The sequence below is a fragment of the Dipodomys spectabilis genome, unplaced genomic scaffold (genome assembly GCF_019054845.1).
Source record: "Dipodomys spectabilis isolate Male_0828 unplaced genomic scaffold, ASM1905484v1 ptg000241l, whole genome shotgun sequence".
Lineage (NCBI taxonomy): Eukaryota > Metazoa > Chordata > Mammalia > Rodentia > Heteromyidae > Dipodomys > Dipodomys spectabilis.
Window position 1 is genome coordinate 4,608,616 of NW_024870918.1, and position 25,640 is coordinate 4,634,255.

The 25,640-nt window shown below is 41.3% G+C and overlaps 1 protein-coding gene across 2 annotated transcripts in view; it reads left to right on the top strand.

Moving 5' to 3' along the window:
• The window catches only part of Pip5k1b (phosphatidylinositol-4-phosphate 5-kinase type 1 beta), a 257,064-nt gene that overhangs the window by 183,951 nt on the left and 47,473 nt on the right, over window positions 1-25,640 (top strand). For both annotated transcript variants that reach the window (XM_042699340.1, XM_042699341.1), the window contains exons 9-13: window positions 2,960-3,043; window positions 3,168-3,216; window positions 7,765-7,849; window positions 13,424-13,579; window positions 17,373-17,517. In XM_042699340.1, the coding sequence (XP_042555274.1) occupies window positions 2,960-3,043; window positions 3,168-3,216; window positions 7,765-7,849; window positions 13,424-13,579; window positions 17,373-17,517 (519 nt within the window). The remainder of the gene's footprint in view (window positions 1-2,959; window positions 3,044-3,167; window positions 3,217-7,764; window positions 7,850-13,423; window positions 13,580-17,372; window positions 17,518-25,640) is intronic.

Below are 25,640 nucleotides of genomic sequence, written 5' to 3' on the forward strand. Positions count from 1 at the left end.
TCCTTTTCTAAAATCCTTCCTGCAACTCCAACAGCATGTTCAATCACCACGTGGAAAACTAGTCTGTGAGATATTAGACAACTCTTTTTTTTACTATACTGTATGGTTTTTGTAGAGGTGATGTTCAGAGGGGTCACAGTTACGTAAGTCAGGTCATGAGGACATTTCTTTTTGAACCATGTCACCCCTTCCCTCGCTCTCTCCCAGTTTTTTCCTCCTGTCCTCACCCACAAGTTGTATAGTTCATTTTCCACATAGTATCTAGTGAGTACCACTGCTGTATTTGTTCCCCATCTTTTCTGTTTCCCCTTACCCTCCCAAAGACAAATAAACCTGGTGCTGGCCCAACTATTTTTTTTTTTTTAACTCTGGGCCTGAGCATTGGCCCTCAGCTCTTCAGCTCAAGGCTAGTGCTCTACCACTTCAGCCACAGCACCACTTCTGGCTTTCTCTGTTTATGTGATGCCGAGGAATCGAACCCAGGGCCTCATGCATTCAAGACAAGCACTCTACCACTGAGCCACCTTTCTAGCCACTGACACAACTATTTGTTTTAGTCACATTACTGTCAGGCATGGTGTTGCGGTCCTGTAATACTAGCTACTCAGAAGGTGGAGGCAGTAGGATCTTGAATTTGAAGCCAGTTCAGGCAAAGGTTGTAATGAGATCCTATCTTAAGAACAAAACAAAAACAAAAAGTTGGGAGCATAACTTAAAGGACAAAGTGCTTTTAGCAAGGCTGGGTGTATTATTATTGTAGCAAGCCTTGATTCTGTTCCCTGACTACACACATGCGCTCACTCACACATATCGCATTACCATTGGCTGTGAGGAAATGTTTATTAATTAACAAGTACACAACTCATACTATAAAATACCATAAATTAATAGTCCTCTGTGTGGATTAATCACATACATACTGGAAAGGTAGGCCAAATGTTAAATTTCTGTATCATGGAAATAATTGTTGTTGTTGTTGTTGTTATTGTTGCTTACATATTTTCTCTTTGTTTTGTTTTACTTCATTATTTCTTTACTTAGCTTTTTTTAATAAGTTTTTTTATTGTAAAAATACTGTACAGAGGGGTTACAGTTACATGAGCAAGGTAATGAGTACATTTCCTATCAAGCATTGTTGCCTCCTCCTTTGTTTTTCCCCTACCATCCCTTCCCTCCCACCTCCACAACTACACTCCCTCCCTCCCCCTCCCCCCCTAAATTGTAAAGTTTGTTTTTCAACATAGTGTCTTATTCATCTCATTGTTACAATGGGTCAACCTGTATCCCTGTTTAAGCATTTTGTTTTTTCCCTTCCCCTCCCCAAATTAGACCGACACCAAATACAGTGAAAACAGGGGTTATTGCTTACATATTTTCTATATTTTATTTTTTAATCTCCTAGAAGATATATCTTATTCTTCATATCAGAAAAGAACTATTACTTTTTTTGGTTGTGGGGCCTGAACACTAGGCCTGAGCATGGTACCTCAGCTCTTCAGCTCAAGGCAAGTACTCTACCACTTGAGCCACAGTGCCACTTCCAGTTTTCTGGTGGTTAATTGGAAATAAGAGTTTCATGGACTTTCCTGCCTATGCTGGCTTTGAACTTCGATCCTCAGATCTCAGCCTCCTAAGTAGCTAGGATTATAGGCATGAGCCACCGGCGCCCAGCAAAAATTATTGCTCAGTTAGTTTTAAAATAAGACTTTTTGTCTTGTTTTTTATTTTGATAATACTGGGATTTGAACTCAGGCCTTTGCTTTTGCTAGGCAGGTGCTTTACCACTTGAGCCATACCACCAGGCCTTTTCTCTTTGGTTTTTTGTTTGTTTCAATACTGGAGTTTGACTTCAGAGCCTCCCATGGACTAGGCTGTCATGATTTCACTATACCAAACCTCCAGCCCTATTTTTCACTGATAATTTTTAGGATCAAGTCTTGGTTAGCCCTTAACTGAGCTGTGATCTACTCCTACAGGCTTCCTTCCCATTGTCACTGAGATCACAGGTGTATACCACTATGTCCAGCTTCCCTTCTGGGGAGATAGAGTCTCTCCGAGCTCTCTGTCTGGGCTGGCCTAGTACCCCAATCCTCTCAGTCTCGGCCTCCCACGTACCTTGGGATGATAGGCATGTGCCACTACATCCACCCGTGTGTTAAAGAGGCTCTCATTCACTTCTCTGCTTGACCTAACCTCCAACATCAATCTTCCCACTCTCAGTTTCTCAAGTAGCGAGGGTTACAGGTGTGAGCCACTGGCCCATGGCTGTTCCTTTTATTTTTGAGATAGGGTCTCACTTTTTGCCTAGACTGACCTGGGCTGCAATCTTGCTATTTGTACTTCTTGCTGTACACCAGATTACAAGCATTTTCTTTTTTTTATTGTGAAAATACTGTACAGAGGGGTTACAATTACATGGGCAAGATAATGAGTACATTTCTTACCAAGCATTGTAGCCTCCTCCTTTGTTTCCCCTTCCCATCCCATCTCCCCCTGCCCCCCCACCCAACCCTCCCCCCCCCCCCACCAACCAAAGTTGTAAAGTTCGTTTTCGACATAATGATTAGATTACAAGCATTTTCTGTTGCAAGAGTCCTGAAAACTGTTTTGCCCAGGCAGGCTTAGAACTATGATCCTCCCAACCTCTGCCTCCTGAGTAGCTGAAGTGAAAGGCACACACCACCATGCCAAGCTATTGGTTAAGATGGGGTCTTGAGAACTTTTACCCTCCCAAGTAAGCTAGGATTATAGATGTGAGTCACCAACCTGGTTTAGATAGGAATAATTCTGAAGTCGCATTCTTCCCATCCAACTCCACAGCTTGGACAGCTATGAGGTTCTACTCCTTGTGGAGATTCTGCAAGCATTTGAAACCATGGGGGAAAAATAAATGTTTGTGGTAAGAGCCTCAACTTTGAATTTGTAGATGATAAACTATTTTCTATGTCTCTGCCAACAGGATGGGAGGCATTCCCGCTAAAAGCCATAAGGGAGAAAAACTACTTTTATTCATGGGCATTATTGACATTCTACAATCATATAGGTGAGAAATTTTTGCTAAGTGCTCTTTTATTACTTCAACATGAGTCTTTTTTAAAGTGTCTAAAAATTCACCAACTAGGAATGATTTTACATTCTCTGTTCCTTTTGCATGTGTTTGCATTCAGGTTAATGAAGAAGCTAGAACATTCCTGGAAAGCTCTTGTTTATGATGGGGTAAGTGACCCATGTCTTAGTTCAGATGCACACATTTCTCATTTTTCAGGATTGCCCAGTGTGCCTAAGAGAAGGCCAGTGTAAACTCAGAATCGTAGGCTAGAAGATTGGTTCAAAGCTAAGAACAGAGCGCACAGAAATTTGAATAATGATTTGAGCAAATAACATCCAGCCTTGTGGCCAAAGAGGGACAAGGAGTAGAGAATATTGACTGGCTCTGCAAAGGTGTTCTTCATAAGATAGTGGAAAGAGAAGAGATGAATATTTTTCCAGGAACGGTAGGAAATTAGGCTGGGGGCTCGTGGCTCACACCTGTTATCCTAGCTACTCAGGAGGCTGAGATCTGAGGATCACAAGCCTGGGCTTAGAAAAGTCTGTGAGTCTCTTTATCAATTAACCACCAGAAAACCAAACAGAGTTGTGGCTTCAAGTTGTAGGGTGCTAACCTTAAGTAAAAGAGCCCAGGGGCAACACCCAGACCCCTGAGTTCAAGTCCCACAACCGACAAAAAATAAAAATAAAAATTAAGTTCTCACGAAGAGACAAACGGTACATGGTCTCCCTGATAAGTGGATGCTAAATCCAAAAGGTTAGGTGATACGACAAAACTAACAGGACTTAAGAAACAAAGAACTCCCGCTCATCTGGTTGAACCACTACTAAATATCCTCACGCTGCTGATCACAAATATGGTATATAACATGTGAACACTGTTATATATTACAGACTGTGGTAGACAATTTGCTCCAGGGAAGTTAGAATGAACTTGTGACTTTGAAATTATGTAATCATTTAATCACAATCAAAAAAAAAAAAAAAAGAACCTCAGGGAAGGGAGGGAGGGAGGGGATGGTAGGGGGAAAACAATGGAGGGGGTAACAATGTTCAAGAGGAAGTGTACTCATAACCTCACTCATGTAACTGTAACCCTCTGTATAGTAGCTTTACAATAAAAAAAAAAAAAATTAAGTTCTCAGAAGCTCAAGCTACAGAGGGAGGAATTTAAGGCCTACTTTGAGCGAAAGCAGCCCTGGATTTGAACTCATTTTCCAGACTTGGCCTCTACTTAGGGGCCTGGCAATAGTACCCTCCCTTCTTTGTGATGGTGATGGATAATGCAGTCCGGGCTCAATTGCAATGGCTGACAACACAATAAGGGCATAGAAAGTGAAAATGTTTGAGTGTGGATTTATGCACACACACACACACACACACACACACACACGTACCTGCACCCATGCACACACATATGTGCACATGCATGGTTGCATCTTGATGATGCATTTGAACTTCCTGCTGCTGACAAACCATTTATTGGCCTCAGCATCCCTCTTGTAATGACTGGATGTGACATTTGCAAAGAATATTTTGGTCAGTGATGTGGCCACAGTTCCCTGTAAGATATGTGCTGACACTTCCCTTTGAAAGAGGATACGTTACAGATACCATTCTTCTCCTTTCTGGAAAAGAACACACATTTCTCAGCTCTGTGGAAGAGCCTGAATAACCTTTCAGCACGAAAGAGCTATATTTTGTCCATGGACTGATAACTGACTTTTAAAATGAATGTTCTTGTAAACAGGCTTACAAACTTGTATCTCAGCGTTAACCCTGGGCTTATTCACATCAAAGATTCGGCCTAGGAAAAGGTCAAGGTAGTTAGTTAATTTTAGTTGTTTTTCCAACTGAAAAAGGTAGAGATTACATAGCACCTTGACCTTGGAAGGGAGAGGCAGCAAATCTCCTCCAGAGTCCTTCCCCTGCTGGTTTTTCAATGACTTAAATCTCACCTATCACAGGTGAGATTTCTGACAGCAGTGGCTGAATCCGGCCCTGGCCTGCTCTGCTTCAAACAGACCTTCTGTTTTTGTTTTTGTTGTTTTCATATTTGTGTGTGTGGTTTGGTTTTGTTTTAGAAAATCCCTGCTGATAATACACTTGGGAGATTGTAAGCAGTCATCGGGAATTGTTTTGGCTTATTTATTAACGTGGCTCTTATTTAGAAGTATTTCTTTATGACAAAGAGAAACAAACAATCTTCTTCTTTAAAGGCAGCACTGTGAAGTCCCTAGTAGCCTAGGGACTCTGGAAATAATGAGAAGGGGTCCAGGTCAGGCGGAAGTTACAAGATTGTAGGAAGTATATGTAACACCAGGGTAAATGTCCTGTCACATCCACCGTCTCCAGAGAGTCTGCAGGCTTTATATGTGGCTGAAAAAGGGTCCTACACACTGCACCCTTCCTAACACTGTGGCTATAGAATGTCAGATTACCCCCAACTAAGAGCACATGGGTGTCTTATATAACAGCCCATTTCACAGATGAGGAAACAGAGGCCCTGTAACTCTGAATGTGCCCAGAATCCCACAGCCTTTTTCAAGTTAGTACTCACACCAGAACCAGGTCCCTTGATGCCAGTTCCATCCAGCAGATACCAGGGTAATGAATGAAGAAATGCACATACAGTGTTATTTCATAATCTTTTAACAACACCCTAGGCCAAGAAATGAATCTGAGAGACTTGGTTAAACTGAAGATTTCTTTCCCATCCTCCACTTTTATAGGATCAGATTGTCCTGGGGCTAGCTTAAAGTCATATTCCAAGAGGTAGATAACAAGAAATCAGGAAATTCTTTTTTTTTTTTTTTTTTTGTCAGTCCTGGGTCTTGAACTCTGGGCCTGGGCACCGTCCCTGCGCTCTTAAGCTCAAGGCAAGCGCTCTACCACTTGAGCCATAGCACCACTTCCAGTTTTCTAGTGGCTTTATTGGAGATAGGAGTCTCTCGGATGTGCCTGCCCAGGCTGGCTTTGAACCTCAATCCTCTGATCTCAGCCTCCTGACTAGCTAGGATTACAGGCGTGAGCCACCGGCACCCAGCTGGAAATTCTAAGATAAGTACATACAAGGAATCCCTTGATCTTTTGATAAGATTACTACAGAAGGTCAGACACTCATAATCCCATGTCTCTCCTTAAACATATCATAAGGACCCACACAACCAGCAGTTTTCTGTTTGTATCAGCCGCTCTTCATGCATTCATACTTCCTGCACCCAGTCCTAGAACCAACAGGGCTCTAGGGTTCCCACATCTTGATTTCTGGGCCAATGTCTGTTTGTTTGTTTGTTTGTTTGTTTTCCTTCTAGCCTACTAAAGATATTTGGTTGAATCTACACTTAAGCCTTTAAAATTTCCCAATTGAAATTCATAAATCTGGATTCAAGAGGGTATGAGATAGACCAGCAAATGTACTACTTCTAGAAACATACATCTTAGAGAAAGATTACTAAATGAGATGTAAACAATCAGATCCTCATCCAGTCATCTCCTGGATTTGTAATGAAATGATACTTCAGTCCTAACATCTGCCAAGAACAGAGAAGAGACAAGTTGAACAGTCAATTGAGTTCAGCCCTGTGTGATCCAGGGATAATAAAGTGCAATACAAGGGGCTGGGAAGGTGGCTCAGTGGTAGAGCGCTTGCCTTGCATGCATGAGGCCCTGGGTTCAATTCCTCAGCCCCACATAAGCAAAAAGAAAAAAGCCGGAAGTGGCGCTGTGGCACAAGTGGTAGAGCGCTAGCCTTGAGCTGAAGAGCTGAGGGACAGGACAGTGCCCAGGCCCAGAGTTCAGGCCCCACAACTGGACCCAAAAAAAAAAAAAAAAAAAAAAAAACCAATAAAGTGCAATACAGGTAGCTTTATCTCCTAGGAATCTTCCAGTGTTTGCCCACCTTCTTTATGTGGAGATGAAGCCAGAACATTTGTGTGTGTGTGTGTGTGTGTGTGTGTGTGTGTGTGTGTGTGTGTGTGTGTGTGTGTGTGTGTGTGTGTGTGTGTGTGTACATGTGCGTACATGTACGTACTTGTGCCAGCACTGGGTCTTGAACTCAGGGCTTGGTGCTCTCCCTTAGCTTTTTTGCTCACACCTTCACCTCTGTCTTTTTGCTAGTTAATTGGAGAAAAGGATCTCTTCCCATTTGTCTGCCCAGGCTGGCTTTGAACCATGCCCCTCAAATCTCAACCTCCTACATAGCTAGGATTAAGGCATGATCTAAAAGCACCTGAAAAAAAACTAGAACATTTTTTAAACTCACATTTTCCTCTTACATTTGAGTTGTTCCCCATTTTCTTTGATGGCAAAGAGTGCTACCTTTCATTGACACTTGTAGCACTGATTGCCTGTCTGAAAAGAATTGCACACACACACACACTCACTCACACACATGCATACAGAGAAAGAGAGAGAGAGAAAGAGAGAGAGAGGGGAATAAAGATCTGTATTGTGATTCGTGGAACAGAGCCTCTTGCTGTCTGTCCCTATACCTTAGACTTCATTTTACCTGGAGGATCTAGAACTGTTGGGATTGAGTCTTTCTCCCAGCCCCAGCCCCAGGCCCCTGGGTTCCCCAGGATACAGAACATGGCTCTGCCTAGCTCCTGGCCACTTTTTGTTAAGGATATTGGCTGAGAACACCTGGCAGAGATCTTTCTCCTGACTTGAGGGGAGCTTGGAGGTAAACCTATGATCCTTGATCTGTCTTTTCAGGACACTGTTTCGGTTCATAGACCAAGTTTCTATGCAGACCGATTTCTAAAGTTTATGAATTCCAGAGTTTTCAAGAAAATTCAAGGTAAGATGTTTGTGAGAATTTCTTAACTGTAGCATTTACTTGCTAACTTTGCCATGTCTCCGTGAAAGACTTTTGAAGAGCTAGAATTTTTTTCCTCTACAGCGGTTACTCAGTAATTATGGTGAAGTATCCCAATCAGGTATTTATTGATGCTAACATTAGTCCTGTTCATTGATGGAAAGAAAACTAGAAGCACTGTAGGATTTTCTTATGGCCAACTATACAATATATTGGTTATATATACTATTTAGTCAATCAGTGGAATATTGTTCAAGCAGTAAAAATGATACATTATTGGTCCTTCAAATATAGATTTATGTAGTTAATTGTCTGTATACCTCAGATACATACCAGAATTCAAATGCAATGTGAAATCATTTACAGCGTTATTTTCATGACACATTCTCTAAGGTAGACCACATTTTAGGCCACAAAATAAATCTTAATCATTTAAAAAAGATCATACCAAGTATCTTTACTGAAGAAAAACTGGAAAATGTACAAATGAGTGAAAATTTTAAAGTAGCAACAGTTAAGAAATAAATCAAGAGAAAAATAGAAAAATCTCAATGATAAATGAAACAAACATACTTCCAGGTGTAGTAGCATATAGCTAGAATTCCAACACTTGAAGGCCGAAAGAAGTGGGCCATGAGTTTGATAGCAGTCTGGGCTACATAGTGAGACCCCATCTCACCATATGTTCCAAGACTGAGAAAGAATTAACCCCAAAGGCTAATGATGGCTATTCAGACTTAAGGGATTGTGTGGGATCTTATTTTCATTTATTCTGTTTATTGCATTTTCTGCAATTTGTATGTTGTATTATGTAGTAAGTTTTTAAACTGTGAAAGGCCATTCTACATATATTGTGTTATCACTTAGTAATTCTGTGATTCCATTTTATAACCCAAAACATGATAAGTTAGGCACCCTACAAAGAATAGGGAGAATCATAATTTAAGGCCAGCCTGACTCTGCAGAAAACTTTCTGAGACCCCTGCTTAACCCATAGCTGAGCACAGTGACACATACTGTCATCCCAAGATCTATGGGAGGCTGAGATTGATCTCTCATCCAGGACAGCCCAGGCAGAAAAGCCTGAGAGACTCTGTCTTCACCGAGGGAAACTGGACAAGACAGTCATGCCTGTGATCCCAGCAAGGATGAGAAGCCCAAAGGAGGCAGATAATGACTTAGTCTTAAACGGGTAGGAAATGAAAGCCTAGTATAAAAACAGTGAGTCTGGCACAGGTGGCTCACACCTGTAATCCTAACAACTAGGAGGCTGAGATCTGAAGATCCCGGTTCGAAGCCAGCCTGGGCTGGAAAGTCCATGAGACTCTTATCTCCAATTAACCACCAGAGAACTGGAATTGGAGCTGTGGCTCATAGTGGTAGAATGGTAGCCTTGAGCAGAAAGGCTCAGGGACAGTGCCCAGGCTCTGAGTTCAAACCCAATAACCAACAAAAAATAATACTAGTAATAACTAGGTAAAAAACAGGGCTGGTATCAAGCTAGCCTAGCAAGTATACAACACTGAATTCAAACTAGTCTCTCTCTCTCTCTCTCTCTCTCTCTCTCTCACACACACACACACACACACACACACACAAAACAGCTACTATTGATGTAATATGAATAGCTTCCCATATTCTTAAATATTCTACAAAAACATTGTTTAGAATTGCAGTCCAGGGTTGGGAAGGTGGCTCCGTGGTAGAGTGCTTGCCTCTCATGATTTATGCCCTGGGTTTGATTCCTCAGCACCTCATACACAGAAAAAGCTGGAAATGGGTGCTGTGGCTTAAGTGGTAGAGTGCTCACTTTGAGTTGAAGAGCTGAAGGACAGCGCCCAGGCCCAGAGTTCAAGCCCTATAACCGACAAAAAATAAAAAAGAATTGCAGTCCAACATTAAAATTGAGCTGGTGGACTTACTTGAGTGGTATAGCTACTGCTTAACAAGCACAAGGCCCTGACTTCAAATCCTAGTAACACCAAAGTGGCAGAAGGCATGAAAATTATACAAAGTGCTAACATGATTTAAGCACTGTTTTAGAGCTGAGCATTTCTCCTTTTTACTAACATGTTTTTATGAACATAAAATTTTCAAATAAATGTATCTAAATTAGGAATTATTTGCTTGGGATAGACTCCAAGAACGGATATTAGAATATTAAAATGCCCAAAACTACACAGAGAGACTGTATCCCTGAAGTTTCCCACAATTCTGTATTCTCCTAGAACCTCTGCCACCATTAAATTATGCTACCCTGATAAGTTAAAAAAAAAAAAAAAGTTATTTCTTGAGTACTGGGAAAGTTCAACACTCCTCATGTTTATCTGCCATTCATAATTCCTTTGGGAATCGAGCTTTGTTGCACTTGTCCCATTTTTATTAGGTCTTTGTTATTTTTCCAGATGATTTATATGAAGCCTACGTATTAAAGATATCAACTCCTTTTTGCCTTATTATTCTAAGAAAAACTTTTTTTCATATTTGACCATCTCAATAGCATCAGAAAATTACTGTCAAATGGAGGGCACTGTCAATTAAATTCCTGCCTAAGGTGTTTGTGGCCTAAGATGGACCATAAGGTGGTATTTGTTATAACCACCAGCCTGAAGGAGTACCCGCTGCTGGTTCACCTTCTAGAGAGATTTCCCAGTTCCCTTAACCCTGGGACAAGGCTGGAGATCTGAAATTTCTCTGCAGCCCCTCTATAGGGTTGCAAAGGATGTGACCTTTAACCTGTTTCCTCAGGAGAATCATCCCTCCAATTCTTTTTAATTTTCTTTTATTTGATTGCCATGGGACTTGTATTCAGGGCCTGGGTTCAGTCCCTGAGCTTCTTTGCTCAAGGCTAGCACTCTACCACTTTGAGCCACAGCTCCACTTCCTGTTGTTAGGTAGTTAATTGGAGCTAAGAATCTCACATCCTTTCCTGCCTGGGCTGGCTTCAAACAGCAATGCTCAACTCTCAGCCTCCTGAGTAGCTAGGATTATAGGTGTGAGCCACTGGCGCCCAGCTTGCTCCCAATCTTAAGAGATGCGTTTTCTTAGTAGCATATCAGTCAATGCTAAAAGCAATAGCTTCTTTACTTCCCAAAACCATAGCACGTGCTACAGTCTTCTCAATTTGTGTGGCTTAGCATGCTTTTTTTTTTTTCTTTTTGGACTCAGGGACTCATGGCTGCTCTACTCCTCCAGCCCTTTTATCTTTTGGTTATTTTTGGGATAGGGTCTCACTTTTTACCTAGGCTAGCTTGGACCATGATCCTTCTTTTTATGCTTCCCATCATAACTAGAATGACAGCTGCACGTCACTATACCCAGCCTTCCCTAAATAGAGATGAGGTCTCAGGGTAGCCTGGGCTACCCTCAAAGCACAGTCCTCCCAAGCTGAGCCTCCTGAAGAGTTAAGATTACAGGCATGAGCCCACCACACCTGGCTCTTATCATGCTTTTAATGCTACACGTCTTCTGCTTCTTCATCAATCTGTTGCCTTTTCCTAATATTGGTTTTGCAGCCTATTTTTATAAGCTTTGTTAAGATATAATTCACATACCACAAATTTCTCCTTTTCTTGTTCGTAATGGGTCTTGAACTCAGGATCTGGGCACTGATCTGAGCTGTTTTGCTCAAGGCTAACACTTTACCACTTTGAACTACAGCATCACCTCTGGTTTTCTGGTGCTTAATCGGAAATAAGAATCTCAAGGACTTTCCTGCGCAGTCTGGCTTCAAACCAGGATCCTCAGATTCCCAGCCTCCTGAGTAGCTAGGATAACAGGCGTGAGCCACTGACACTCGGCAAAATTTGCCTTTTTGAAATATGCAGTTCTGTGTTGTTTAATGTGTGAAAAGAAAGACTGTCTAGCCATCTGACCCAGAGCAAACACGCCCTTTCTCCTCATTGTCTCTGGGCCTACGAGTAAGCTTAACTTTGCTCAACGCAGGTGGTTCATTTACTCACAGACTTCCAAACTCTAAATCCTTCATCTACTAAAGTGGTTTATAATGATGGGAATATTACTATAAAATTGCTCAAAGGACAGATAAACCTGCCCCTCTCTGTAAGCAGAGATTGCCCTTTCTTTACTCATTCGGTCCTTCTCCTATTAAGTTCTTGCAGTCTGCCTACCGGAAGGCCCCTCATGAGCAGTGTAGTCCAAAAGCAGAACAGAGTATCCCAAAGCTAAACTCTGATACCTTTGCAGTCTGCTCACCCACTTCATGCAAATCTCAGAGGAGGAAAGATACTGCCAAAAACAAGGGCAAAAACAAGAAGCAAGCTTCTACTTCCCTCTCCCTCTCCAGTTTCCTACAAGGAAAGTCTCTAGAATGTTCAGCCAAGAAGAATCATTGCAGTAGAAGGTAATATAAGAAGGGTTGATAGGTGGCTCATGCCTGTAGTCCTGGCTACTCCTCAGGAGGCTGAAATCTGAAGATTGCAGTTTGAAGTCAGCCAGGGCAGAAATGTCATTAAGACTCTTATTTCCACCAAGCTACCACAAAAGTCAGAAGTGGAGCTGTGGCTCCAGTAATAGAGCGTTAACCTTGAGCAAAAAAGCTCTGGGACAGCACCTAGGCCCTGAGGTCAAGCCCCAGGACTGACAGAAAAAGAAAAAAGGGTTGATCCATTTATAACCAAAGTAGCTTCCAGAAAAAAGCCTTCTGTGAAGTCTCAGCCTCAGGCTAGCACAGATGGGGACTTTGGTTCTCAGTGGCTCAGGTCCCCAGCCCAGTTCTGAGGTTGGACAATGCTGATTAGACAAAGAAAGAGAGTGAATTATACATCTGACATGACCATGACCTAGAAAAGACCCAAAAGGTAGGAAATTTCAGGGGAAAGTCACAGAAAGCAGAAAAGCAACCAGAAGTAAGTTATCTTTGTTAACATTAATAAGATGAATTAAGATTAATAAGATCAATAACAAATTAGTTAATGAGATTAAACACTGGCATGATTTGAAAGTCCCAGTCCCGAGTTACTAGGGCTGGGGTCATGAGAACTTGCCATACTCTGCTAGCTATGTTAATCAGCGCACCCAGCCTCCTCCCGAAACAATGTTTGCAGAAGGAAAAATAACTCCCTAGTAAGAAAATATATAAACTTTGCCTCCCATAAGGCTTTCTTTCAAATTTCAAAGAGAAATGCCAACTTGAATTTATTCTAGGATATTTAGGTCAGATCATTTTGGACAAATAGTTTAGTCAAAATGCAGACATGTTCTTCTCCCTCCGAGCATGTGTGTGTGTGTGTGTGTGTGTGTGTGTGTGTGTGTGTGTGTGTGTGTGTGTGTGTGTGTGTGTGTGTGTGTGTGTGTGTGAGTGATGAGGCTAGTGCTCTCTGCTCAGACGGTGACTAAAATGGTATTAACCATGATTAAAATATTAATTTAAAATAGGAATCGCATTTTAAAAGGTTTGGGGGTTGAAATAGGGTCCTGTTGTATACCCAGGCTTGTCTCCAACTCAACCTTCTCTCAGCCTTCTAAGTACTGAGATCACCAGGCCTGGCTTTGACATGTATTTTAATTTCTCTCCCCTTGTTCTTTTCTGCCTAGCTTTGAAGGCTTCCCCTTCTAAGAAACGATGCAATTCAATTGCCGCCTTAAAGGCAACCTCCCAGGAGATTGTGTCTTCCCTCAGCCAAGAATGGAAGGATGAGAAGCGCGATTTGCTGACCGAAGGACAGAGCTTTAGCAGCCTTGATGAAGAAGGTAGAGACACATAACTCCCTAAAACAGAAAATTGTAAGGGCTGGCTGGGCCTCAAGTGATAGAGTTCCAGCTTAGCAAGCATTAGGCCTTGAGTTTAACTCCTAGTATCTTAAAAGAAAAGAAAAATTCTAGTCATGTATTTATTCAATAGTGCCACATCACAGTAGAAAAACTGCAAGCTACCTGCTGAAAGCCATAGTCTATTAGCTAAACATTAGAGGTTATGTACAGCATGGTGCAGTTCTGTACACTTTAAATGATACATAAACAGTATAACTTACAGTTTATGATAAAAAATTAAAAGGTAGTAAAGTATTCAAAAAGAAAAAAATCTATATTCCCGCTACCTGATAGTAACAAACACTAATATTTTGTTTTCTGTACTCCTGGACTTTATTTTGTGAGTGAGCATCTATCCTCTATCTATCTATCTATCTATCTATCTATCTATCTATCTGTCTGTCTGTCTGTCTGTCTGTCTGTCTGTCTGTCTGTCTGTCTGTCTGTCTGTCTGTCTGTCTACTTATCTATCCCTAAGTGTATACCTAAAAACATGTATCTGCATATATAAACAATGTAATAATAGCTTCTTCAGTTATTGAAATACTCTTTAATGAAATGAAATTGAAGTTGTATAATATTCTTTTTGCATGCCATGAAATTAAATTTATCCCTGGAATAAATATAGAGACATTGACGTAGACATATTTTTTCTTTTAAAATAGTATCTTTCTGAAGAACTTCATGTTCCTGTTCTGTTGCCATTCCTCTGACCTCACATATTTATTTTCTATCTTGATGGCTAGGATTCATGGTAAAATGATGACTAGAAAATAATGGGTGCCTTCCATTATTCCTAGTTTTTTTTTTAAATTATTATTATCTCCCCAAATAATCGTTCAAGGAAGTTTCAATTAAACATGCCCATTTATGTGCATAGTGCATCTTGATCAGTGACTTCTTCCATCATTTTCCCATTCATCCCATTCCCCAGACCTCTCAAGTGTCCTGGTTCCTTTTGCACAGATATACATTGAGTATTATGGTTCCACCCGCCCCCCCCCCATTCCTTTCTGTATTGGTCCACCCCCTCCATCAGCCTCCAGCCCTCCAGTCTCAAGACACACCTGGTACTCATTCTGTTCAACTTTCTGCTCATTGTTCAAAGACCTTGCTCTGATTTTAGAAAGGGGGATGTTCTTATGTTTCTTCATTGTCAAAGTTTTCTTTTACTTGTTCCCCAAAGTCAGGTTAAGGAAGTTCCTTCCTTTTTCTTAGTTTGTTAAATTAAAAAGGTCAGTTTCTTTTCTATCAAGAATGAGTACTGAATTTTATTAAATAGTTTCCTCGTGTACTCTCTTCTAATCCATGAAGAGGATTTGGTTTGTGGACTTTTTTTCCTCTCTCTCTCTCTCTTTTTTAAAGTATCTTTAAGTAGTTGCACAAAGGAGTTGCCATTTAATGTGACAGTTTATGAATATAATGTATCTTGATCAGTGTCAACTCTTCCATTATTCTCACCCATCCTTCCCCTACCCACTTCTTCCCTCAATCTCCTTAATTTCATAGGAAGTACATTGACTTCTTGAATTCATTGTCCCTTTCTTCTCCTCTTCATTTGTCTACCACTTTCCCCTTGACCCCATTCAACCCCTTTCGAGTACCCACTTTCTGGTGTTTTCTTTTGCTGAACTTTGACTTTGCCTTTCTAATGAATTACACTATTTGAGTTCTCCCTTGAATCTACCATATTTCAGTTAATACACTTGGGTACACTTGCAGACCACCCAAAGTATTTACTTATAGGTTTATAAATTAAATCTAGCTTCCACATAGAAGGGGAAATATGCATGTTCTGTCTCTCTTGTAGACTTTTCTGTTCATATATTCCTTTGAAAATCCCAACATTGGGCTGGGAAGGTGGCTCAGTGGTAGAGTGCTTGCCTTGCATGCCTGAGGCCCTGGGTTTGATTCCTCAGCACCACATAAGAAAAAGAAAAAAGCCGGAAGTGGCGCTGTGGCTCAAGTGGTAGAGCGCTAGCCTTGAGCTGAAGAGCTGAGGGACAGCGCCCAGGTCCATAGTTCAGACCCCACAACCGGACCCCCCCCCAAAAAAAAATCCCAACATTAATTCTAATTATTATTTATTATATTAATTATTAATTAACAATATTAATAATTATTATATAATAAATAAATAATAAATAAAATTATAATAATAATTATATTAATTCGAATACTGTCTTCTCCTTCCTACAGAAGTGAGAATTCTGGCAGAATCTCTTCTGTCTTCTCCTCGGTCTTCCGAGAGTGCTATACCAGCTTCTTCCTTCTTCTCATGAAGTAATATGTTTGTGAGCTAATGATTTTAACAAGAGTTAGCTATTTGTCAGTGGTCCTTTCTGAATTGGTGACTCCAATTCCTGGAGGACTGTCCTCTTCCTCTGAACATCCCTGCCTTATATCTCCCTGCCCTGCCCCTGCTTTTCTGAGCACACACAGGAAACAGCAGATTGTCTGCAGTCTGGGAAATTGGACAAATTTTGTTTTCCTTTGATAATGCTTGTCACTAAAACCTTGAGGATTTTTCTGTTTCTTTCTTTTTTTTTTTGTTTTGTTTCCTTTGTTTGTTTTGAGGAGGGAGAGAAGGAAGGAAGGAAGGAAGGAAGGAAGGAAGGAAGGAAGGAAGGAAGGAAGGAAGGAAGGAAGGAAGGAAGGAAGGGAGGAAAGGAGGAAAGGAGAAAAGAGAGGGAGGAAGGAAGGAAAGGAGAAAGGAAGGAAGGAAATGAGAAAAGGTAAAAGAGAGAAAGAGGAAGGAAGGGAAAAGGAAAGAAAGAGGAAAAGAGAAAGGAAGGAAGGAAGGAAAAGAGTGAAAAAAGGAAGGAAGGAGGAAAGGAAGAAAAGAATTCAAAACATCATATTTACACAATAGTGCCTATTAGGATCATTTTCCATTTACACATAATCTTCAATGTGTTGTGTCTGTCAGACAAATCTAGAAACATCTTCAGGTGATATGGTATTTACTATCATGTAGTTTGGTTCTGTTGAGAGACTATAAAGGATCCACTTAGGTTCAGAAGGCATGAGAATGAGTCACTCCTGAGCCTGGAAGATTCCTCTTTTTCCAACTCTTCTGTGGCTATTTTCTTGTCCTTCTGAAATTTTAATAAAGAAATGAATCATCTCAGTTTTATGAAGTCTCTGTCTTGCTATTAAGATTTATGGTCAAGAAGAGCCCCGGATAATGTTCAGAAGTGTGTACAGGCTCACACTTGAAGTTTGATGGCCAGTAGAAGTGGATCGTTGGTTTGTTGAAGTGTTGCATGTTGGCCCTAGAAAAGTCTGCTTAGATCTAAACTGAGACTCAAGGATGCGGGTGCCTCCTGAGAGAGCAAGGCAGGTTCACTGTCTGTTAATGCATCTGCCATTCACTTGTCTTAATCTCCCAAATCATCTCCTTAAGCTCCTAGGAGTTTTTATGCCATCTTTTTGAAACGGTTAAGACACTTTATTGGGTTTTTAAGAGAACATTCTTAATATCATTTCCATAAACCATTTGGTTCATTAATGCAATTTCCTTCCTGCTTAACCTGTTTGCCAGCAGCTCTTTTGCATTTCTGCCCTAGTTCAGAAGAGCACAGTTAATTCATAATTTTATTTGCAGGATGATATGTAAAATGAATGCATTTGACTCATTTAAATCACTAGAGATAGCAAAGCAGTGTGTTTTATGGAGATTCATGGGTGTATATGCATTGTTCCCCCCCCAACCCCCTCTCTCTCTCTGCAGCTCTAGGATCCCGACATAGGCCAGACCTGGTACCTAGGACTCCATCACTGTTCGAAGCTGCTTCCTTAGCAACCACAATTTCATCATCTTCTTTATATGTCACCGAGCACTGTCCACACGACAGGTCCACGCTTTATTCCAACAGGTAACATTTAGTGTGATCTAATGGCAATCAGGCTGCTGCTGTGTCAGCCTTAGGCCTGAAGCAGTGTCTGTAAATGACAGCATGTCCATCCCCTGCCTTGTCACTAAGAGAAAGAGGATATGCTTGGTATTTCCTGTGGCAAAGATACATTTGAGGGGAAACCATCCTGTTGTCCCTTTACAGGTAATCATTATGTCATCTACAAACTATATTCTTGGCTCTACGGAAGGAGACACATCTTACATCATTGTATATTGTAGTGATTCCTTGTGCATAGGTCCTCACAGTGAATGATACATAGATAACTGCAAACAAGTTTTCCCTCTCTGTTTTGTACCTGTGACCTGCCTTAATGGCTGTGATAAATAGCATAATGGCTCCCAGAGTTGTCCATAGATAATTCCTGGAACAATTCCTGTGAATATGGCACCGTACATAGCCAAAAGGACACTGTAGATGTGGTTAAGACTCTGGGGCTAAGGGTGTCGGTCAGTGTGCGATTGTGCGCTTCGCCTGTGTGAGGCAAACAAGAGCATCTGAAAACAAGACGTGGTGGCATGAGCTTGTGATCCTAGCTACTTGGGAAGCTGAGATGGCCTCGAGATCTCTTGAGCCCAGGAGTACAAGACCAGCCTGGCAATGTAATGAACCCTTGTCAAGAAAGAAAAAAATAAAGAGTTCTAACGTATGTCCTGGATTATCCAGATAGATCCAGCATAATCAAGATCTTTATAAGAGGAAGATCAGGGAATCTGAATTACAGAAAGTGGGAGAGAGAGATTGGATTTAAAGATGCTCGTCTATAGGGGGAAAGGAAAGGGTGACATTGTCCAAGAAGAAATATATTCATTACCTCATTTATGGAATTGCAATCACTCTGCACAACATCCTAATAATAATAATAATAATATATTTTTAAAGATGCTAGACCACTATTCTGATGGTAGAGGGAAGGAGTCGGGAACCAAGGAATGCAGGGGAAATCTAGAGGCAGTTCTAGGGAAGGACATCCACAAAGAAATGTGAACCCTTCCAGCTGCTTGAATTTTGGGATTTTTCATCTCCAGAGCTATCAATACTAAATCTGTGCTCGTTCAAGCCATAAAGCTTGCGGTTCATTTCAACAACCATGAGGAACTAATCTAGTGACTCTGAATTAGGTAATGTGAAAATAAGTATTGGAGTAGGTTGCTAAAATTTCTTAACTAAAAATGTAATTTTTATTTAGCCTTTGGTTTTAGTCATAGAAAATGGGGTCTTCCCTTGAGATCTTGCATGCTGGACTCATCCTTTGAGCTATCTGTGCCAGTTGCCCCTCGGTGTTCAAATGACCAGTGGGTTTGCTTCTGACCGATTTGCTTTTCTTAGAAAAGTGTACATGTCTCTAGGGTGAGCAAGCTATTAGAAAGAACCACCAGCAAAATGTGATGTTGGCCATAATGGTGGTACTGTGAGGCCATCTTTGGTAGACTGAATACAGACATATTGGGATCAAGTGGGCTTTTTTTCTTTCTCCCAGTTAAAAAGAGTTTATTTAGCAAGGAAAAAGTGAAGGCCACTCAGGAGAGTAAGTAGTGGACCTGTTCTTCCTGTGGTTAAGGACTAGATGCTTTGTATTGTCCCTCCCCACATTTTTCCCCTCCCTTTGGGCAGTTTGTCAGATGGTGATTGGTTTGTTTGAAACAGGTAAGACCCTCCCCTGGGAAGTTGCCACAGGATGATGGCTTGTAGGAGAGCTGACCTGGGTTCTGGCAGGACCTAAGATCCTCCTATGGGTGGTAGCCATTGGTTAGGGCGGTGGGGGGAAGCAAGCAAGCTGGCCTGGACTGGTTGGCTGATGTTTTCCTTCACCGAGTTTTCCTTCCCCCTGAGTTCCATAGACACATGGGGATGGAGCTCTGTGCTGGCAACTTCCTGCTGAATGGGGGTGGTGAAAGGGGCCCTGACAGCTGCCAGAGGAGACTCAAGGGAACTGGGGGATTTTTTTAAGCAGGTGTCCTCTGGTCCTTGGTGGTTAGTTTTTATGTCCATGATCATTTGTAGTTTGATCTTTCATTGTCTTTATCTCTACTCTACGTTGGGCACCAAGATGATGCACGGTCATGGTGGGTTCCTGTTCTCTGGTAGGATAGAAATAAAACCAGGGATGATGAGCACAGCTGTAAAGAGTTTATTTAATGAGGAGAAAGTAAAGGCCACTCAAGAGAGTGAGCAGCAGGACCCGGAAACCACCAAGAGGGCTCTTGATCTTCTCACCTACCCAGGCCTTCCGTTTCACTACCAATTGTGCAGGAAGATGGTTAAGAGGGTGAATATGGTGTAGAACTTATACAACCCTAAGTTGAGTTACTCTCTGTTTTGAGAGTATTAAGAATTGCACCAGGCACCAGTGGCTCACACCTGTCATCCTAGCTACCCAGGAGGCTGAGATCTGAGGTTCGAAGCCAGAGTAGGCAGGAAATTCTGTGAGACTCGTATGTGTAATTAACTAGCCAAAAGCCTAAAGTGGAGCTGTGGCTCAAGTGGTAGAGTGCCAGCCTTGAGCGAAAAGTTAAGGGTTAGTGCCCAGGCCATGAGGTTAAGCCCTAGGGCAAATACATACATACATACATACGTATGTACGTACGTACATATGTACGTACATACATACATACATATATACATACATAAAATAATGGCCTCTCTATTTTTGTAATGCTCAGTGTGAACCTTTAAAAGAACAGACTTCTTAAGTTTCCAAAATGTACAGCTTAAATACACTATTTGACTGAAATGAATGCGTCTAAAACAGCTTTTTTTAATTCCTCCAGTTTGCATGCTCTACACTTAGGACTGGATAGTGGAACTTAAAAATATGTATTCTGCTAGGCACCAGTGGATCATGCCCATAATCCCAGCAATTCAAGAGGCTGAGATCTGAAGACTGCAGTTGAGACCAGCCCAAGCAGAAGAGTCCATGAGACTCTCATCTCCAATTAACCAGCAAAAAAGCCAAAGTGGAGCTGTTGTTCAAGCGATAGAGTGCCAGCCTTGAGCAAAAAGACTATGGAAAAGCACCCAGGCCCTAAGTTCAACCCCCAGTACTGGCACGCACACACACACACACACACACACCACAAATGTACTCCCCATTAACATATTACATATATTCTTTAAAGATATACTTTTTTGATCTCTAGTTAATTTTTGGAATATATTTTTAAAGACTGGATTCTAAGAGACATAGAGGTTTTTGAAGTTATAAACAACAGTCTTTGAGGGGGAAAAAAAGAGAAGAATTCTAACAGGCAGCAGTTTCTCATTGCAGTATATAATTTAGGTGTAGCGCTATGTAGGTGTTAATTAGGACTTCGCAAAGTTAAGAAATCTAAAGATACTAAGTGCATAACAACTGCTAACTGAGGTATTTGCAGCTTAACATGAATATGCATAGCACCATGTCAAAATGGGAACACAGATCACTAAACAGAAAAAAAATGATTCATAAAGAGTTAAGATCACATGTGAATTATCACATCCAAATTCAACACATTTCTTTTTTTTTTCCTCTTTTTTTCTTCCCAGGCTGTCTGTTAGGTCTTAAAACCTAGTGGGCCAGAGGAGACTTAGATTAGAGTCTAGTAATATTCTCCGAAAGTGCTGTGTATGCAACCAAAGGGGGAACATGACGGAAGCACAAGGATGACCATTTCTTTATGGTTTGCTATAAGGAGATTTATCACTGTCAAGCTTCTTTTCTTACCGCCTGGCACATAGCTCCATCACAGCATTTATTAAAATAAAGTACCATAAACACCTTACAGCTACCCATCAGCTGCACTATAAGAAGGAGATGTAATTACTTGTGGCAAAAAGCCACCAGTAGACATTTTATTAGAAAGAAACAAAAACCATGCACAATTTCAAGGAGAGATGCTACATGAGATGGTGGCAGGCCAGCCGCTGGGGACTCACACCTATAGTCCTAGCTACTCAGGAGGCTCAGATAGGAGGATCGCAGTTCGAGGACAGCTGGGGCAGGAAAGTCGATGAGACTCTGATCTCCAATAAACCACCAGAAAACCAGACGTGGTGCTGTGGCTCAAAGCGGTATGTGCACAAAAGCTCAGGAATAGTGCCCAGATCCTGAGTTCAAACCCCACGACTGACAAAACAGAGAGGGAGAGAGAGAGAGAGAGAGAGGAATACAGGTGAAATGCCCACAGAAAGCACCTCCTCATTTGCCCAGCCACAACATCAGAACTTAAGACTTGAAAAGCAGACCTCCCACTGGATGCCAGTGGTTCATGTCTGTAATCCTAGCTACTCAGGAGGCTGAGATCTGTGGATCACGGTTCAAAGACAGCCCAGGCAAGAAAGTCTCCACTAAAACTAACAAAAAAGCCAGATGTAGAGCTGTGGCTCAAATGATAGAGCCCTAGCCTTGAGCAAAAAGAAGCTCAGGGGCAATGCCCAGGCCCTGAGTTCAAGCCCCAGACATGTGTGTGCACATGCACACACACACAAGAAGAATGAGGGAGGGAGGGAGGGAGAAAGAAAGAAAGGATTGAAGGAAGGAAGGAGAAAGAAGAAAGAAAGAAAAGAAAGAAAGAAAGAAAGAAAGAAAGAAAGAAAGAAAGAAAAGAAAGAAAGAAAGAAAGGAGGAAAGAAAGAAAAGAAAGGAGGAGAGAAAGAAAAGAAAGGAAGAAAGAAAGTAAAGCAGTAAAGCAGAACTACCGCCTGGCACCTGCTGCTCCCTTATAGGTAGAGACAGACCATGAAAGAGTACACAGCCAACCATAGAGCTGAAGAAGTGGCAGGAAAACACCACCACCAGAGACACTGCCAAAGAAAGAGGAAAGAAAATGAAGGAGAAGAGAGCCAAGGCCTTCTGTCCTTACCTCCTCATCCATCTCCTGCAACAGCTTGACTGGGGGAACTTGGAAAAGGAGCCTGCAGAACACAATATGCCACCCACTGTCGGCCCCAGTGATGTAAAGATATGAGATAAGACAGTATATAAAGAACAGCCACAAGTGCAGAGCAAAAATCTAGGTAGATGTAACAAATATTTTTACAAATGACAGAGATCAAAGCTGCATTAAGGGAGAATGTATACAAATGCAGAAATCAAATTAACTCTTATGAAAGGGATCATAGAACTGATTGATTAACATGCCAATGTAATAGTATGTAGAGTAGTTGTAATTTTTTTAATCATCTGTACAATTTGACTCTGCAGGATTTACCAACAAGGCTGACAGTCAATAACATTTTCCCTGGAACTGTGCTAGAGTAGATAGATGCTGGTTGGTCATAAATAGTCTCAAAATGTCTTCTCTAAGGTCAGGCACAATAGGATACAGAAAAAGGTTGTACTCACATGCGTAATCCTAACTCCTAGGGAGGCAGAGATTGGAAGGATCACAGTTTGAGGCTGGCACCTGAAACATCTCAACCAACAAAACATCAGGTGCAGATGAACATGACATTTATCTCAGCTGCTCAGGAAGCAATAAATAGGAGCATTCCAATCTAAGCAGGTGTGGCCATCCATATAAGACCCTATCGCAGAAAACAACAATAGCAAAAGAAACTAATGCTGTGAATCAAGTGGTAGAGCAACTGTCTTAGCAGACACCTGAACTCATACCCCAGTACTGACAAAAGAAAGAAGAAAGGGGAGGGATAAAGAGGGAGAGGAGGGGAAGGAAAAAGGAGGGAGATTCTTGAGCTCCATTCACACAAGTGAGAGAATACAGTGACCCTGTCATCTTTTTAAGTTTGAGAGGGTCTAGTCAACTTTTCTTCAACATCAGAAACATGGGCATCGGAAAGAACATTCCCAGTAATCATGAAGCAGAATGCTGCTTGGCTCCCCAGCCTGCCAAGAGAAGAATATGTCATGTTGGAAGGTAGGACCGTGGGCAGCCTGCTGGGATAATCTGAGACCCAAGCTTGCTGATACATCTCTCCACTTGTGGCTGGAGTGCAGGCTGAGCGTACATGGGAAGCTGACAGAGCATTGAAATGTTCCTGTTACTTTAATTTCCCGCCCTACCACAGTGGGAAAAAAAAAGAGGAAGGAGAATCATGGATTTACATGGTATTTGTCTGCACCTGGAGTTTACCAGATGTCTGACTTTTTTTTTTTTTAACTATAGAACTGCTTCTGAAGGGATTAGCTTTTCAGACAATCCTTTATATATTTCAGTATGAGCAGGAAATTGAAGTGCATTTTTTCAGATAGCTGACATTTTAAGAAGAATAATGGGGGATTCAGCATTAAATCAAAGAATGTGCTTTATAAAGGAATTGATCAGGGTAATATTTGTAGGCGCTTTGATTTTTTTATTTTTATTTTTTAAATTTTTTTTTGTTGGTCGTGGGCCTTGAACTCTGGGCTTGAGCGCTGTCCTTGCGCTCTTTAGCTCAAGGCGAGCGCTCTACCACTTGAGCCACAGCGGCACTTCCCGGTTTTCTAGTGGTTTATTGGAGATAAGAGTCTCACGGACTTTCCTGCCCAGGCTGGCTTTGAAATGCGATCTTCAGATCTCAGCCTCCTGAGTAGCTAGGATTACAGGTGTGAGCCACCGGCACCTGGCTTGTAGGCGCTTTTAATGTATTAGAAATATTGTGTTTTAAATGCATCTAATTTGTGTGTAAGCTATATTGACAGTGGGGGGGAAGGGGGGGAGCTAAGACTATGGTCAGACTTTAGTTATCCTAGCTCACAATAATAATAATAATAATAACAACAACAACAACCTCTTTCTGGGTGCCAGAGGCTCACATCTAAAATCCTACCTAATTAGAAGACCCAAGATTGTTCATAGCTAGCCTGATAAAAATTTCTCAAGACCCCCATCTCAACCAATAAAAGCTGAGTGTAGTGTTGAGCACCTGTCATACCCTTCATCTCCTAGTACCCTCTCCTTACGCTACCTCCCCCGGTGACATTCATGCTATGACCTGTGTCTTCTTTGCAAAAACTTGTCATCTCTTTGATTCTCTCCCAGAATTTTCAATATCCCATGGTCTCATGCCTGGTGTAGTCCTATTTTTACCTGGTATGCAAAGTGCTCATAGGAACTTTCAATCTGCAAGCCTTTGTTTTTAAGAGTTGGGGAGGGGAGGAATTTTCTTTTTTTTCCCCTGGTGAATATCTTTTGTTATTGTTATTATAAAGGTGATGTACAGAGGAGTAATGGTTATGTAAGTCCAGTAAAGAGTACATTTAATTTTCCCCTCCCATCCCCACCCACAAGTTGTACAGTTCATTTTCAATATAGTGTCTAGTACCACTGCTGCATTTTTTTAGCTTTTGTCTCTCCATCTTTTGTGCCCCTTTACCTTCCCAAAGACAGATAAATGAACAAACAAGAAAAAAAGAAAACAAAAACCAAAGAAAAAACCTCTTGTTTCCATTTCTTGGTGTTCATTTCGATAGATATTATTTTATATGATCAGATGCACATGAGCATTGCACCTTTGTGCAGTGAGTAGTCTGTTTTGTGGGGGAATTTTCTTAACAGTGTATTTCTTCCTCTGTGTTTCCATTCTTTCTGCAATTCCTTTTGTGCCTGAATGATTTTCCACTTGGATTTACTTTCTCTGTTCATATTTATCTATTTATATTTTTTTACTTTTTTATTTTTATTTTATTTTTCCTTCATTGTTTCTGAGAGCTTCCCTAGACTTTATCTCCTAACTCCATCCACTGAGTTAGTTATTCATTTCCTAAGGAATTTGTTATTGCTGTTCACGGAGGGTTTATTTTTTAGCATCCTCTCCCTACTCTCTCTTTCTCTCTGACAATAGTTGGATTGTAGTTTGAATTTTACCCTGATTTTTGGCTCCTCTCTCTTTGCTTTCACGGGCATCTTTCCCTTTCTCACCAAGTTCTACTAAAAGGTGACCCGGCTGGACCCTACTTGTAGGTCCAGTGTTAGGACCTCCATCTTTACTGTTTGAGCTGATCAGATCCTTCCATGGGAGATGATCCCAGGTTCTTGCCTAGTGGGGAAAGGCTTCTAGGGCCTCTGACAAGAAACAGACTTTGTCTTAGCATCGAATATACACACAAATCTTTTCATCTTTCCCTTTTCCTCCAACTGTTTCTGACTTCTCATCTGTGGCTCCAC